The sequence below is a fragment of the Haliaeetus albicilla genome, chromosome 10 (genome assembly GCF_947461875.1).
Source record: "Haliaeetus albicilla chromosome 10, bHalAlb1.1, whole genome shotgun sequence".
Classification (NCBI taxonomy): domain Eukaryota; kingdom Metazoa; phylum Chordata; class Aves; order Accipitriformes; family Accipitridae; genus Haliaeetus; species Haliaeetus albicilla.
In genome coordinates, this window is record NC_091492.1 from 30,375,283 (window position 1) to 30,392,300 (window position 17,018).

The 17,018-nt window shown below is 33.8% G+C and overlaps 1 protein-coding gene across 4 annotated transcripts in view; it reads right to left on the reverse strand.

The window, feature by feature from the left end:
- Positions 1–17,018, reverse strand: part of KNTC1 (kinetochore associated 1) — a 41,398-nt gene that overhangs the window by 23,901 nt on the left and 479 nt on the right. For all 4 annotated transcript variants that reach the window (XM_069794685.1, XM_069794687.1, XM_069794684.1 and 1 more), the window contains exons 2-30: positions 16,815–16,952; positions 16,585–16,705; positions 16,057–16,172; positions 15,648–15,720; positions 14,943–15,020; positions 14,379–14,413; positions 14,033–14,143; positions 13,038–13,131; positions 12,631–12,683; positions 12,238–12,350; positions 11,468–11,522; positions 10,735–10,833; positions 9,613–9,656; positions 9,434–9,499; positions 9,260–9,335; positions 8,466–8,591; positions 8,283–8,372; positions 7,665–7,730; positions 7,113–7,174; positions 6,559–6,670; positions 5,088–5,231; positions 4,822–4,878; positions 4,638–4,739; positions 3,385–3,501; positions 2,746–2,889; positions 2,350–2,448; positions 1,794–1,897; positions 1,531–1,636; positions 1,090–1,224 (exon numbers count right to left, since the gene is read on the reverse strand). In XM_069794685.1, the coding sequence (XP_069650786.1) occupies positions 1,090–1,224; positions 1,531–1,636; positions 1,794–1,897; positions 2,350–2,448; positions 2,746–2,889; positions 3,385–3,501; positions 4,638–4,739; positions 4,822–4,878; positions 5,088–5,231; positions 6,559–6,670; positions 7,113–7,174; positions 7,665–7,730; positions 8,283–8,372; positions 8,466–8,591; positions 9,260–9,335; positions 9,434–9,499; positions 9,613–9,656; positions 10,735–10,833; positions 11,468–11,522; positions 12,238–12,350; positions 12,631–12,683; positions 13,038–13,131; positions 14,033–14,143; positions 14,379–14,413; positions 14,943–15,020; positions 15,648–15,720; positions 16,057–16,172; positions 16,585–16,705; positions 16,815–16,946 (2,730 nt within the window). In that variant the 5' untranslated portion in view covers positions 16,947–16,952. The remainder of the gene's footprint in view (positions 1–1,089; positions 1,225–1,530; positions 1,637–1,793; positions 1,898–2,349; positions 2,449–2,745; positions 2,890–3,384; positions 3,502–4,637; positions 4,740–4,821; positions 4,879–5,087; positions 5,232–6,558; positions 6,671–7,112; positions 7,175–7,664; positions 7,731–8,282; positions 8,373–8,465; positions 8,592–9,259; positions 9,336–9,433; positions 9,500–9,612; positions 9,657–10,734; positions 10,834–11,467; positions 11,523–12,237; positions 12,351–12,630; positions 12,684–13,037; positions 13,132–14,032; positions 14,144–14,378; positions 14,414–14,942; positions 15,021–15,647; positions 15,721–16,056; positions 16,173–16,584; positions 16,706–16,814; positions 16,953–17,018) is intronic.

The following is a 17,018-nucleotide window of genomic DNA, read 5'->3' on the forward strand; positions in this document are numbered from 1 at the left end:
AATGAATAAAAAGCAAACCAGAAATAATCAAAAGGAAGGGGCATTTGCTTTTGGAAAAGCTAAGTTATGTGTATGTCCTTGCTTTGATACAATGGTTGCATGATGGCCAATTGGGTAAGATTAATCTTCTGCTGATGAATTTCAAGTCTCTTTATAAAATATATTTATTATGACATGACTTCCTTAAACTCCCTGAATAGTTTTCACTAAATCTATGAGGCTTTCAGTAAAATCTATGTGCTTACTCACTACGGGTTAATAGGCAAATTAAAATGCAGTTTTGTTCATTGGCAATTATGCAATGTTTTATAAGAGTATGATTATCAAGAATACCATGTGCTAATAAGGCAGAACAAATATTAACATGAGAAACACTATCTTGCAGGGGAGTTAATTTGATTCCTTTAATCAAAATGCCTCCCTGTCTTCAGGTCAAAGAGATCCCAATAACATAACTGGGGACAACCACAGGGTATAAAGGTAATCACACCAACTATAATGTAGCAAGCAAAGTTAAATATTTCTAGTTAGGATATCAATGTAATTTAAAGATAACTTCAGGGTTTTTTTGCTAAACTGAGACTTGAAGTTAACTTGGAAGAAAAATTCATACTAATAGATAAACATTCAACACCCTGTATCGCAAGACAAACATTCAGGTGCTCTCAATACTAAAGGGGCAGGTCTGTACTCATGTGGAATATCATTGCATTAGAAGAAAGCATTTCTCCGAAGAAAGAGTCTTTTTTTTTTTTTTATTGGCAAGAAAGCAACTTGCCCAAAAACAACTCTAGCAAAAACAGTATGTGAAAATATGTGAAGACTTCAATTCCAAACTTGTCTTGTATATTGTGGGTCATAAATTTCATCCTTTTTTGCCACAAATGATGTTTAAAACTCTGACAAGGGTCTCATTTTCAATGTTAAGTATAGGCAGTTATGTGTACAATTAATAGAACCATAATTAAAAAAAAAAGTTATATGTAAACCATGTATAAGATTTCAGCAAGTAGTACAACTTGCCCGTTTTGAAAATAAGCCTCAGTGTCTTTAAATTCTGAGATCAACTGACATGAAGTATTTTAGTACCCTTTCTTTGTCAATCAGGTCTATCATCTTCAGAATGTAGACTTCCACAGGGGGCAGCATATATGCTGCTACAATTTTCAAAGCATCCTCCAAAGAAGTAGGGGTATCTTGTTTAAGAATGTATTTCACTAGCCTCTGTAAGAAGAAAACAGATATGGACTTTAGTTTGTTGATGTATAGGATAACAAAACAAGTAATTTATACATGCTACTTCTTCATTGTAATTGTACAGCTTGTACCAAGCAAGTTACCTAGAAGCTGTGGGCTTTCAGGCAAAAAACATGTCCCAACAGGACAAGAAAAACAGATATTGATAACAAGTGAGAACTACCAGTTGCTAGGATTTTTTGAAAAGTCTGGCTTCTTATACCCCATGAAAATACATGCAGGTAGCGTAGGGACTTTTGTTTAATAGAAGTAAGAGTAATGTTGATCACTTACCATTATCATCTGCTTGTCCTTTAAAAGATTAGTATCTCTTATCCCATAGGCTCGCAAAAGCTTCTTCATCTCCATCAGTCTATAACTTTCCTGCAGTAACTTTACTCTATGGACAAATTAGACTATTATTAATTTATTTGCTACCCATAGGTATGCGATTTAATCATTATACTACATCAGATACACAGTATTTCTCCCCCCCAAAGCAGAATTCTAATTTAAAGTACACACAAAACTGAGGTGGACTGTGGATTTTGCCTTACTTGACATGATTCATTTCCAAATGCTGTTTTACCAGCTGCTCCACTGCTGCACTCCATGGTACCATAGCACCATGCATTATCTGTAGAACTGCATCAAATTTCAGCTATAAAAAGAACATAAAGAGCTTACGTGTCAAAATAAGTTACAAGGTAATCTCTTGAAGTATTGTTCACATGTGATTGATTCATTTAGGCAAGCATTTTATTTCCTGGCCCAATCTCCACTTGCATAAAGGGCATCCATTGTCATTATACAACGTGTCATGTTAGATTAGAAAATGCTTATAGTAATTTACGACACTGTAGAGCTTGAGTTTCATACATATTAAAGTTGGTGAGTTTTTCACGTGATAACATCAAAACTACAATTAAATTCTCAAGCAAAGAACATCACACGGGAGAAGATTACTAAGACAGAATAAAAGGACAGCATACGATTTGTTCCTCCTCATACCACTTGTAAAAATGTATTCATACGCTTATGTAAAATTTATGTGTTTCATTCTGAACTGATGTGTTAGAGCCACTTGATGCCTATTTCAGAAAATATACTTACATCTGTATCAGAGATACAGCCAATGACAGCTATTGCCTTTGCCTCCCATGCAGTTTCAAATACTGAAGCTGGCCGCGTACGACAACGTTCTAGCAAATCCTGTATATTTTGGTAAAGATTATAAGGATATTTGAATTCAGAAAAGATAGGAATATTTTACAATATAAACAAAAATTAGAAGTTTTTTGGACATTAAGGCACAGATTTAGCTATCTTCCCTTGTATCTGTTAATGCCTTATTACTGAAATAGTACCTATCAATAAGTTCATTGACAGGAGTAAGCTAATCTGAAAGCCTGTCCTAAAATTCAAGTGTAAATAAAAATGGTCATCAGATTTGTATTCTGCTTACTCATGTTTAAATAGCTTTCTTCAAAAGAAAGAAAATATGAATACCTTTATATACTGTAGAAGAAGTTCATCCTTTTGTAGATTATGTTCACACAGGTAGGGTTTTATAAACTTCTCCAAAATGGACGGGACAAGCTCTGGTGCCAAAATTTTATCAAACATGCGAAACACAATAGTAGTTGCATTTTCCTGGGCAGCAAGTAGAACAATGCCATGTTAGAACATCACACATGTTAGTACCGAACCTTTACGTCTCTAATACATAATTCAACGTCCAGTGTCCATTGAAATCAATTGAATGATTTCAAGAACTAGCATCCTTTTTTAGCTCAAATAAAAGCTTTCTTTTACAAAGCCCCTTATTGTTCAGTTGTACTTCTAATTTTTCTGTTGCTAATGGTTGCTCCACAATATACGATCTATAATGAATGGGAAATCATGGAGTTTAAGCCATACCTTCTCATAGTTTCTTGTCACATTATATATTTATACCCACGGTTCAAACAAAATTTATAACAAACACAACATATCAAATAGTCTTAGCAGCTTATGAACACAAGTTCAACCAACCAATCCATCAGGATTCCTCTATTGTCTGACTTTAAATTGCATGCTACAAGATCTTTCTCCTTCTCAGAAGAATTTACTACTCAAAAGCACTTTTTGAAGTGTCTGCAGAATTACCTTTTCAAAATCACAGAGTGCCAGCCTGCAGCTGTATTTTCTGTACAGCGTTATCAGTTCTTGTAAATCATTTACCAGCTTCTTTAACCTATGTACCTCTTCACAGTCATCACATCTCTGAAACAGTGTTTAGAAGTGAAACATTAGAAGACTTGCTATAATCTTCAACACCATTAAGTGCCATCATAAACAGGAAGAAAACAAATCATTCTCCACACCTCTGGTATAAAACAAGAGTAGTTGACTTATAATGCAGCAAAGAAGATTCTGGTAAGATATTAGGAAAAGATTCTTTCTAAATATTAAGACAGCGATGCACTAGTAGAGCCTGCACAGGGAAGAGGGGTGAGCATTTCATTCACCAAAAGTCTTAAGGACAGGTAAGACAAACAGCTAGGAACAAGGTACCTACAGCCAACATGTTATTTGAAGTCAGAACCCTATTTTTCATGTGATTTTCCAAGAAACTTCACAAACAATTTTTGATGCCTTGCAACTTGAAGTTTTTATAAATATATATATGCTGAACTGTTACCTTTATATGGTATACAACAAAGAAAATCAAGTACATGTTGAAAGTGGGACTTAACAGAGTAAATTTCTCTTCTTTCCATTATGCACTTTGAATGTGGGATTCAGAAGTTTAAGACAGCAGATCTAACACAAAATGTCAATGTTTCCAATTTTTTAAATGCACAGCTGGTTAGCTTTGAGCTTTATCTTTCTCCACTTTCATACTACCACCACTTTTATAGATGCCAGTATAGCTAGGATATATAACATACATAATTTATTTGTGTTCGCACAAATCCAGTATTCATAACCTTACAGCTAGCTGATTTTTAATACCTCTTTTCTCCAGGCCTTAACACATGGTAAATTGCAATTAATTTCCAAAAATTTTGACAGAGATGAGACATGTTTCTAATTTAAGTTCATAAGGAGTATCTTTACTGAAATTTAAGTGTTTTGTAGTGCTCAGGTTGATTTGTGTACTACAGAATATTCAAGAATATTATTCATATTTAGACTATTAATACATCTGTTAAAGGCTATTAATATTTCACTGACTTTTTTTTTTTTTTTTAACTCTTTAAACACAAGATTGGAATTCAGTTCCTTCCTTTCATGGAATTAAGTCAATCTTCACCAAAACCAAAAGTGACCTAGTTATTATCCATTCCAAGTCTAGCACAGAGCATATATTCTGAAGTCTCTTAGTAGCAAATCCTTATATTTGCTACATTTCTTACCAAAGGAGTCCACTGGCCAAAAGTTGTCAGTCCCATTTCACCTTGATTTTTACTTGTAAAAAAAATCTCTGCCATTTGGAGTCCATTTTCTGGCCAATTTGCCTGTCCAAAACAATTGATATTAACAAACTGTATTATACATATAGAAATACAAGACATGCAGCGTTTCTGCAGTGTGACTTACCTTATCAGTTAATTCAAGGTTTCGAGAACATTGTTCCAGCCATTTTGCTAATATTTTCTGAAAAAAATACAGTTATAAGTAGAGTTATGATATCTATCAAAGCAAAATTTGCCATTAGAAATTTGTTTTATAAGAAATTATTTAAAATATAAACTGCAGGGAAAGGAGCTGCTTTAAAAGACAGAGGAACAAGGTTCTGACATTAAAAAATAAAAGCCTGTAGGTCTGACTATAAAATTATTTTAACCTGAGAACATTAGTCTTACCTGTCCCTTTGGCACAACTCTTCTTATGAAAGGGATCACAACATTTCTAAGCCACAAACATAGTTCCTTCAAAGGAACAGCAAAATGGATGGCATTAAGCAAGTTCTCCAGCATTTTCTCATCAAAGCTGCTTTCAAAATCTGGCTAAAATATTAAAACAGAACAATTACAGATATATGGAGTATATGTTTATCTGATACTTTGTAAAGCTGTTTCACTAATAGGAAGAAGCAACAGATCTCACAAATACAAAGAGAAAATCTCAGTAATCATGGACAGGAATTTAAAAAAAAAAATATATAGCCCTGTTCAGAAAAAACAGAGGTTGGTCTTCTTAAACAAGACCTAACTGAAGCAATTTCTTTGCAAATTACGGTGGCAGGATCATGTCCTATTACTTTAGGACTTGCTCTGTAGTTCTGTCTTATTAAGAAAGAAAACAACAGACATGGACCTGAAATTCCTGCACTAATGAATATAATAGCCCATAGCCATTACTATGAATGTGTCATTCGGAGTAAGGAGTCTATATGATCATTTTTAAAGGATTTTAAGCTAGCCAGCAAATGTCCAATTAAAAATTCTGAGAGCTGTGCTTGCAAGAAAGTGAATGGAATATGATAACCACCACAGAATAAATCAAAGAATTGTCATCCTTCAGACCTAGAAATATGCATTCTGACATCAGAAATACCGGTTTATTCCTAAATCAAAAGTTCAGCCTCCTAAGGAGCTAGGTGAAGAGGTAATCATTGTGATAATAGATGAGATTCTGGCATAGACCTTTGCTTCTTTGAGGAGCTTTTGGCTGGGATTGAGTTAATTTTCTTTCTGTTAGCTGGTATAGCATTATGTTTTGGATTTAGTATGAGAATAACATTGATAACAGACTGATGTCTTGAGTTGTTGCTAAGCAGTGCTTATACTAAGTCAAGGATTTTTCAGCTTCTCATGCCCAGCCAGCAAGAAGACTGGAGGGGCACAAGAAGTTGGGAGGTGACACAGCCAGGACAGCTGGCCAAAGCGGTGTTCCATACCATATGATGTCATGCCCAGTATATAAACTGGGGGGAGTTGGCTGGGGGGGAGTGGATCACTGTTCAAGAACTAACTGGGCATTGGTCAGCAAGCGGTGAGCAAAATGCATCACTTGTTTTGTATATTCCAATTCTTTTATTTTATTTTTATTATTGTTATTATTATCATTAATTATTTTCTTCCTTTCTGTCCTATTAAACTGTTCTTATCTCAAATCATGAGGTTTTGGGGTTTTTTTCCCCGATTCTCTCCCCCATCCCACTGGGTGGGGGGAAGTGAGCGAGCGGCTGCGTGGTGCTTAGTTGCTGGCTGGGGTTAAACCATGACAAGCTGTTTCGTAACCATATTGGTCTAATTCTGCTCAATAAGGCTGGAAAATTTAAGAGACTTAACATCCTCCACAAATACCAAAGAGATGTCTATGCCATCTCACCTGGTGCCTAAGCCAGAGGTACTGTGCACAAGATAAATTTCCTTCTTCTAGCTGAAAAAGGATATTCTTGAAAATGTCTTCATTATTCAAGAATTCTGTCCAAGCAATACCACTAGAAGTGAGAGGAGGAAAAGAAATTCCATTATTGTTATATGTCAATATTAAAGAAGTTGGGGAGGAGAACCTGAAATCTTTTATGGCTAGTACTATATGGTGTAAGAGACAACAGTAGTGGTAGATTGTGTGTGCATAAAATCACACCCCCCTTCTATAGACATTAAACAAACAAAAAATCTATACAAAGTAGCGCATGTGCAACAGATAACATATGTTTTCAACATAAAGGATGACTCAGCCTCTTTGCATTCTCCCTTCTCCACAGTAGAGTATGGGAAACTTCAGGAAGAGAAGGAAGGGTTCAAAGTTTAATGAACTCAAATTTAACAAAAAAAACCAACCAACCAACCAAACAAAAAAATCTTAATTTCAATGGCACATCCTTAACCATTACAATTAAATTTACTTTAAATCTTAATGAACAAACAGAAACAAACCTGAATTTCTCTAGTCCAAAAGCTCCATAAAAAGTTGTAAGCCTTGCCTGAGCTCTCAATACCTAAATGCAGACAAGAAATTTAAGGTCAATATCTGGCTTAACAAACAGTGATATTACATGGTCAGAATAACCACCACAAAGAGGAAGAATGGAGGAAAACAAAGACCTTTCAAAAATTTCAGCTAATTACATGTGTAAGTTTGTTTAATAAAGCATTAATGAAAAATTTCAATTGTGTAAGCACTTTACACTGAGTCTCCTTGAAGGCAGATGAGGCCTGTCCAGTATACAACAGGACTAAATAAGAAACAAAATTAAATACTTAAAAGCACTTAAGAAAGCTTCTTCCTTCAATTTCTGGAGCATCTGAAAATGAATCTTTCTATGACTGAAGGAATCACTTATTTCTGAAACCTGTCATTACTGTGGTCCTCTTTCATACTATAAAATATAATCTTGTTTAAAAAGTTCAACAGTAGTACAGTTTTTAAAACTCTAAATCATAATTGTTTATCATATGATACTACAGGGCCAAGAAGTTTGTCCTCACCTCGGTTATGGATACCGGAGCCCCATCAGATGGTGGAGCAATGGTTCTATCATCTTTCTTCAAGATCTGAAACAAATGCATGAAATGGTTTGGCTGACAACTCAGTACATGCAGAACATGCCAGGCAGTACTATGAATTTAATAAAGACATGAGCAAAAACTTAGTATGTCTATAAACTAGAGTCTTTATTTTAAATGTTAGACTCTGATTGGATTTCTATATGCATGCAGGATCAGATTGATAATATGTGTATCTCTGATTCTGTTTGATAAGGCAGGAAAGACTAAAATAATTAAGAAAAAAAAAGGCAACATTTTGAGCTTTTAGTTCTAAAAATTGATATTTAAAAGGTACTTAAAAAGACTACTACTCAAAACTAAAGCCTGATTTCTAGTGTGAAAATAAAACTGTAAGCCTTTTTTTGTCCTTAAGCAATAGACAGAACGAGGTTGGAACAAGCCTTGCTTCTTCTTCATGTTTGGTAACATACAATTTATAATGCATTTACTTTTTGAATGACTGTAACTCATTTGAAGATATCCCCCCTCTCAAGTTGTACAGAACCATGTAATAGGAATGGATGAGTATAAGCAATTTAAACAAATAAAACACCTTACTCTGACTTTAGCGTGGTTCAACATTTCTTGAGTGGTTTCATACAGTGGCCATGGAGCATTTATGCAGTAATCCACAACAAATTGGCTATCCTGTTTGCATAAGGAAACAACTGAAATGAATTCCAAGGTCCTTTATAATTTGAATTACTTTATTAGAGAAAGAGAGTAGAAATAAAAACTTACCTGAATTTTTTGCAAATTTTCTTTGGCTTCATTCACAAGATCCAACCAGACTTCGTGACCATAACTCCCAACAGAAGCTGAAGCTAGCTTCTCTAAAATAGTGTTTGCTTTCACTTTGTATACAAGCTATTTAAAAAAAACCAAACACAGTTTTCAGTTTGATGCAATTAAGTTTTAAGTAGACAGTCTTGAACTGACGACTCTACACTTTTGTTCACAATGTTTTTGAGATAAAGTGTGTCCATGTACACTGAATGATTTAAATACAGAAATGGATTACCAATTAGCCCCTAACAATTGTGGTATCATTTTATCTCACCAGCTAAGCCTGTTTTTTTTATTTACAAAAAAAACCCCAACAAAACAAAAAAAAAAGCAGAGGGAATATTCAAATTGCATTACTTGAATAAATCAGTTAATGAAGACAGACTACGTGTTAATAAATGCAAGTGAATTCTCTTTTTTTTTTTTTAGCAGCACTGTTTCCTGCTAATTAAAGGGACAAAGATGCCTTCTCCTGATCCAGCAGCGCTTATTTTGATCAGAAGTTGTACTTCTGCACCACTTCTCATTGCAAGGCTTGTTAGTTATTGTAAATAAAAACATAGCTCACCATGTAGTAGTCTAATTTTGAATCAGCTTTCAAGTATAGCGAGTTGCTTTGTAAGGTAACTTTCTACTATATTTGTAATATTTTTAATACTTTCTGTTGGACTATAGGCCAAGAACCTTATGAGTAAGATCAGTTATACTAATTAATCTCCAAATGTATTTATCCAGAATGGACAACTTACCTCAACATCTAGTCCAAACTGAATAGCAAAATTCTCTGCTTCGGTGAATTTGTGTTTGTGAAGTAAGCGACTTAGTCTAGGGGTGAAATAAAATAAAGTATACTACTTCAATAGAAGTGCCAAACCACAGATAAAAAAAAAAAAAAAGAAATAGTGTTTAATGGAAACTAGTACCTATTTTCCGGCAAGGCTTCGGTTAAACTTCTCATCACAACAATAGAAACTGGGCCTTCAGAGGGTCTGAGGTTGAGAGGAAACTATGTGAGTTTATCAACTATGAAGCAACTATATGTAAAAGTAATCTGCCATTTTTATATAATAATGATCTAGTAAGAAACAAAATGTTATCTTACATCTGATGTTTTTCATGAATTCCTTCCAAGAAGTATATTGTATCCTGTAGCATGCAATAACAAAAATCATTAGGTCGTAAGGGAAATCAGTCATAAGAAAAGACAACAGTAATGCATTAAGTGTTTCTTCATCTAGAAACAAACGACTGCTTTTCTCTCAGATAAGTTTGGGTTTTTTAAATGCTTACCATGTTATTTCCTGGATAGTTTCCACAGCCTAAAATTTCTGAGAGCCTTAACTGAACAGACTGAAACCACTCTGCTACCCCAGTTGAATTACCATCAGTACACCCTCCATATGAGTGAATCATCTTCTCAAAACTACACTCTCATTTTGTCATAAGCAGGTCATACTGCTTCACATCTTCACATCTTTTAGAATCTGATCTCTGTGCTACATTCCACACAGGCAATATATGCCTTGGCATTTCCCACCTTGACTTTATCATCTCAGATGACAAAGGGATATATTAGCCATTATTTTCTCCACTGTGTAGCTGCATATATGATCTTTTCTGCCAAGTGCTTCATACAAGGCAAGCAATTTCATCAGCTTTGCATTTTATTGCATATCAGATCCAGAGCTTACTACATTCACTTTCACAATTCCAATGAAGAGCTACCGCTTAGACTTCTGACTTGGTATCCTCTCACACACACACTCCACTTCACCAGTCTTTACAACACTCCTAATTCATAAAGTTCTCACTCTCTTTTTGACCTTTTATTAAAGTCTTTATAAGGAAGCAGTTTAAACAGTAGAAGTAATTCTCTCATCTAAACTTAAATAAATCCCAAATAAATCCAGAGCCTTTTTCTGTGCTAAGAGAACTTAAAAATTCATACAGCTTTTAGCTGTAACAGCAGCAAAACCAACTGGCAGTAGTATAAAACACTGCAATAGACCTGGGCCTGGAATTAAACTGTTCAGTCTGCTATATATCGTATCTTTTTCTCCCTCCTTTGGGAACATAATTTAATCTTTCTTCGTACAGTTCCTGCACAGTTTCTAGCACAAATCACTTCTAATCTAACAAGAATAACACAGTACCCTCTTTAATAATTATACCCATTAAGACAACTGTATTTCTTCAAACAACAACAACAAAAATCTAAACATACTGTGCCAATACCACTTTGAACAAGTGAAGAAACAATAGATACTTCCAAAGAATAGAGCGGTTGCATAGTGGGCAATGCAAAAACCATTAGACTTCTCATCTATAAAAAAAGGGGAAAACAAACAAACAAGTCAGAATTTTTTTTTCTTCATACACTGGTGATAGAATGATGTTTGCAGAATCATTTCTGGATTCTTATGGAGTTAGATGAAAGACACTATTTTCATAAGTTTTTATGTAAAAGCAGATCTCTACAATTTGAGAAAGTTTAATGAAGCTTTAGATGTTGCCTCTATATGTAGACAGGTTTCATTTAAAAAAATTGTATAATGTTCATCCTGGCATTCCATTTCAGTTAACTCCACTGACTGTACATGGAGCAGATACTGGTCTAAAGAAATCTGTGAAGGTATGTAAGACATTCGTAAATTTTGCTGCTCTCCACTATCTGCCAATCATTAAAAAAAAAGCAAACAAACAAACCCCAAACAATCCATAAAAAACCCAAACGGCAGGGCAGCTTGCCCTGGTCACCACCGTAAGACATTGCAGTAGTCCCCCGCTCGCTATATTCTAATATATAGATGGTCACATTTTAGTTTTGGCTTTGAACTCCTGAGAATTCTGTCTGCTCCAAAAATTTAGCCATCTCTTTTCTTTTCTTTTTTTCCCCCCTTTTTCTGTGAGTGACTACATAACAATTGAAGAACAGAACACAGATAAAATGATTATACCTCTTTGTCATCTGGTATTGTCATGACTATCAGTTTAACATTGGCAAGTCCTTGCCTACAGAACAAGAAAGAGAAACAAGAAAGCAAAATATACTGTATAAATTCTATGTTAGAACTGTAAAATATTCTTGCTTCTGAGTTTCAGAACACTGGTTTTCCATGGAAACTGGTACATTTTAAAACCCTACAGTGCACCCAAAAATAACAAGTGTTTTAGCATGTAGAGGACATACATTTAACTTCTGATGTTTTTAAGCTTTTCAAATGGATCTGATTATTATTTTTTTTAAACTGGCACAGAGCAATGGAAAGAGCCAAGAGTCTTGCCTTCTAATCTTAATTGCCATTAATTCTTTTGCATTTTAACCAATACATGCATCTCCAGATTTTGGCTTCTCCATCTGCAGAATGAAGATCTTACTATTTACCTATCCGAAAGCCAGACTAGATCTTTTATAACATCAGACTTGTAAGCCATACTATACACCTTATTTTAGACCAGCATTTCCTAAATGATACAGGTTACATGCAAGATTCCTTAGCAGTAACAACAGATAAACCAAGAGAAAGCAGAAAGCACCAAGATTTTCTTTTCTACAATACAGAGATAAGGATACCTACAGTCCAATTATTTTGTCCTACTGACTAGAAAGATTTCAACAAAGGTTCTAAAATTCACTACCACAGAAAATCAAATGTTTGTAGCATATTTCTTGTAATGATAGAGAACATTTCACTTTTCAGAATTGGTGCTATAACTCTTTACTTACCATATGACTGGAGAAGAATCTGACTCTGTACTTAGAAGAAATTCTTCAATATGTATTAAAGGCCAATCCCAAATTAGAGTAAGAGAATAAACATCCCACATGCTTAAAACATTCTAGATTAAAAAAAAAAAAAAAAATCAGATCTGGATTTCATATTGTCTTCGTAGAAGACATTTTTTGTCTTTTTTTTTGAGCAGAATTTTAACACATTCCATAGCCTAAATAATGACTAGGAGTAGAACAAAAAATCCACAGCAAGATCAAGATCCTCTGTAAATATAACCATATTTATTTTACAGAAACATTTTTTAAAGCTATTGCTGTAAAAAATATTTTTATAAGCTGGTTCAAGAGCATTGTAAAATGAAGACTAAACCAAATCATTACACATACCTCTGTATCTAAAACAAACAGCAGATTGTCAAGAACTTGAAGTTTCACTGCATCTAAAAAAATATCCATAGTCACATATAATCTATTATTTTTCTTCAGAAATTTATTTGAAGCAAAAACTTATTAAAATGTGCAACCAAGCATTGGAAACCTACAGGTGTTTAAAATCATGGAACTTCCTAGGACTGTGAAAAGTTCAGCTTAAACAGAATTGTGATTTGCGTATCTAAGTTAAACTCAACAACTTTGAAGCATACATTTTGGCTTTACCTTTACAAGAAGTGTTCCATTTGGTATATGTGTATTTACCAAAAACAATGAAATAACTGAAAATGTCTTAGTATTTTCTGCAATTAAATATGAATTCTACACTTGTCTATAAAAAGAAAAAAACCCCTCTTCTTTACCTTTGATAAGACTTGAATCAGCAAAACTTCGAACAGACACCAGGTTATTGGTAGTGTCTACCTCCCATTTGGAGAGTACATAATCGCCTTTACCCTATTAGTAAAGGCAAAGTAAAATAGGGTTATACATTAGAAATCTGGCCATTGACAGATGTGCTTCTTCAGCTGATCTTTAACTTATAAACACACTTGCAAAGCTGCAAAACAAACTTTATTCCCAGTGAATGTTGATATTCAGAAAAAGACCTTTTTTTTTTTTTTTAATTTAGCCTTTTTTCTTTCTCATTTCAAGACTGGCCTTTACTACAGTAACTGTTACAGTCACCTTCCCTAAACATTTTTGGCTTTTCTAAAAACATGCCATATTGCAAAACATCCACTTTCCATTCTCATAGAACATAAAACCTGAATGAAACATACACTGAACCTACTGAGAAAAATTGCATTGCATTCAACAGGCTTCAGTCAATGAACTCAGAAAACTTGTTTCTAGTCCAAAATAACATTTCAAAATATGTCTATATTTTTATTTTTTTATTAGTTCCTGTACTTAATTCATGCTTTGTTGAATTGGGACCTTAACTGTTACTTTGGCAAGCTTCTGCTGAATGTGAACCTGATTAGAAGACTCTTGCCAACTTCGGCTTTGTCTCTGAGCTCAAGGATAGGACTATTGATAGACTAGCCTGTACAGGCTAGGAACCACAGTGGATTTACTAAGGTCATGCAACCAGGGTGAAAATATTTTTCCCCCATGCATCATAACAGAGCAAGTTCTGAAATCACAACAGTTATTTCCTTACAACAAAAGCTATGGACAGACTGCACAACTGATAACCTTTAAATTTACAGTGAAGGAAATGAAAGACAAAAAGTCTTAGTGCAAAAAGTTTATTACCTCCTTTTTAACCAGCTAGAGATAAATTTTGTTGCAGATCAAAAAACACCATCTCTGATCACATAATAATTGTTATGAACACATTCCTAGTACTTACCCCAATTATCAAATGGATTTTGTTCACTGAATTACTTATCACAAAATTCTGACAGCCGAGGCTGTGATACTCTTCTGTGGAAATGAAAGCTGTCTTTATCTGTCCTTGTAACTTGTGGTGTGGAAGATGAAGGGAAAGCAAACAAAAGGGGAAGAAAAAAAGTTGTTTATACAATCAGTGGATAAAACCTTGAACTGCTCACTTCTCCATGTACAGAAAAAGTAATAAATCACAATTATGAGTTGTAATAATAACCTGGTAAGTAGTCAATGAAACGTACAGAGCAAAGTTTTGTTACAAGGTTTGCACTTAACACATATGTTACAAGTTAGCAGGTATTTCTTACTTTCTTTGCCGTAATCATATCCATCTTGTCAATTGCTAGATTAAAAAAATAAATAAATAAATAAATAAAATCAGTGTTAAATAAACTTTTTCAAAATTGAAAAAAGTCACTAAACATCATATAGGATAGTTTAATCCTAACGTGACTATGCCAAAAAACACTTTAGTCAGGATCTTTAACAGGGTCTATTTCTATTGATCACAGTATTCAGTTACAGAAAACTAATAACTATACTTATACAGCATTAAAAATTTAAATTATTCCCAATATTCTTCAGTACAGTTAAGACTGATTATAGCTTAAAATCCTGCTTCCATAGTATTCAGTACTCTCTCTAAAGCAGTGACTCAGAGAAACATAACATAGAGGAATTATTGGAAGAATAAAAAATAATTTTATTACGGAACTAGTTATATATCAGTTTCCCTTGAAAAACAAACTAAGATTATACAGAAAATCCCAACTCAATATCTTATTCCCATTAGTAAGATGCAAGGAAAAACTTTTTTAATACAGCTTTTCCTGTTCAAATGGAAATCCCCAGTGGTTTGTAGATCATCCTACCTTCCTGTGTTTTAGCAAGTGGGAGACACATAATGCAGAAGAATCCATTGCTTGTGAGAATGAACATATGATAAACACCTAAAAAAAAAAATCCAATACAAATATTTAAAACTTAAGTATTCAATAATCATCAAAAGACTACTTGCTTATGAACAGGACAGTGAAATAACGGACAAAAAAAAAAAATCTGACCAATATATTAGACTATTTTTAAACAAAAATTTGTCACCTTCAACAAAGAGTAGAATAAGTTTGTACATCTTAGAGTTTTGTTTGAAATTATGATTTTTATATGCATCCATCAGACTGCAAATTCTGTTTTCATGGCAAAACTGCATTTAAATACATTGTGACAGAACAAGACTGGGAGCTTATGGAAGAACAAGAACTACTAAAAACTGAAGTCTGATAGAAGAAGGAGAAGGAATCCTTCCTTTTTGAGCATTTTCATATGTTTAGCACAGTCTCAAAAGAAAGAGGTATTGAGTTCTGAATGTTTGTTGTTTTCTATGACATTTGTAAAAGTAATTAATGAGCTAAATATCTTCACAGGAAAGCATTAAGAAAAGTGTATTTAATGTGTACAATGCAAAGTAAAGCTGTATCTGATTATTTATTTTGTAGTCTCTTTCCCTGAGTGACAGTAAAGGGGAACAAAATCACAAAAATTGAGACAAGGAAGAAAAAATAACATCAAGTTCTTACCTGCATCTGCATTATCTTTTTCAATAAAGAGATTTAAGTAAGTCTTTTCACTTGAAGATTTTTCAAACAAAATCTAAAACAGAATCAACATAAAGACTATTAGACTATTATTTTGTATTTTATTTGGAAAAAAAAAAAAAAGAAATACTGATCATCAATTCAAACTTTAAACTTTTTTCTTTCATGACGAGCTAGTTCTTGTGTATACATGCCATTCCTAAATATATTTTGCTTCTTCGTTACTTATGGGAACAAAAGTGTCCCTTTAATCTGTTTGTGTGTTCAAACTAGAAGATGTGTTCAAAACACAAGAATGTTTCTACTTTGATGTTTGAAAGAAAGAAAACAACTCAAGAAATTCTGAGAGCAAAAGGTTTTCAGCAAAATTAGAATAGAAAATTTACTGTACCTTGGTTAGCAAGGTTTGTTTTGTTGGTATGTGAATAAGATGGAAATTGCCACTTCTCTCACCAACCACAAGAAATTGTTTTTCTTGACACATACCAACTACATCCACATTAGTATCTGAAAAGTTCCAAGGCAAAATGTCAAATATTAAGACTTGCTTTTTATTACTAGGCATTCATATTTGAAACACAGGAATTGGACAATACAGTGTCCCAGATTTCTTCAAAATTATTTCTTTTGATTATTCAAAAGTAGAGGAAAGGGCATACAGGGAGCGATTTTGGTATCCATTATTCCCATTCCAGTGAAAAGTTAGCGAGCATTCTAATTAAACTGTACAGAAATACTTAGTTAATTGCATAAAGAATCAGCAATTACTTTTTATTACTTAGGTATTTATTATAATACTTCCTTTTATAGGCTAGTTAGATATGCAAGATACTTGCTATTATTTTCCTATGCAAACCTAACATATATATTTTAAGAGTCAGTTTTAACTTCCAGTGGGATTCCAAAGGAACGAACTTACCAAACTGAATGTGCATCTGAAGAGACTGCCCAGTACTGTCAAGTAGTGCCACCGATCTGTCAACAACAATAATACTGCCATCCCTCGAGTTGCATGCATACAACTGCGGATTAACGGAGACCTAGGAAGAAAAAGGTTGTTATATATAATAACTGAGACACTTTAGAACATATGATAAAGAAGCTCTGGTAATTATTAAGAAAAAGAACAACAGCTTTGATGAATTCTACCTTTTCTGAAGATGTGATTTGAAGTAACGTATCCACTTGGTACAATGCAGTTCCACATTCATGTCCTAAACCTACAGGGAGCTGCTCACTCCCCGTGTCATCATTCGCAAGAAGTTCAATATCATTCCACATGTTTACCTATGATAAACATTTAAGGAACATGCTGTAAGGCAGAGAGCTTTAAAAATGTTACATGACCACACA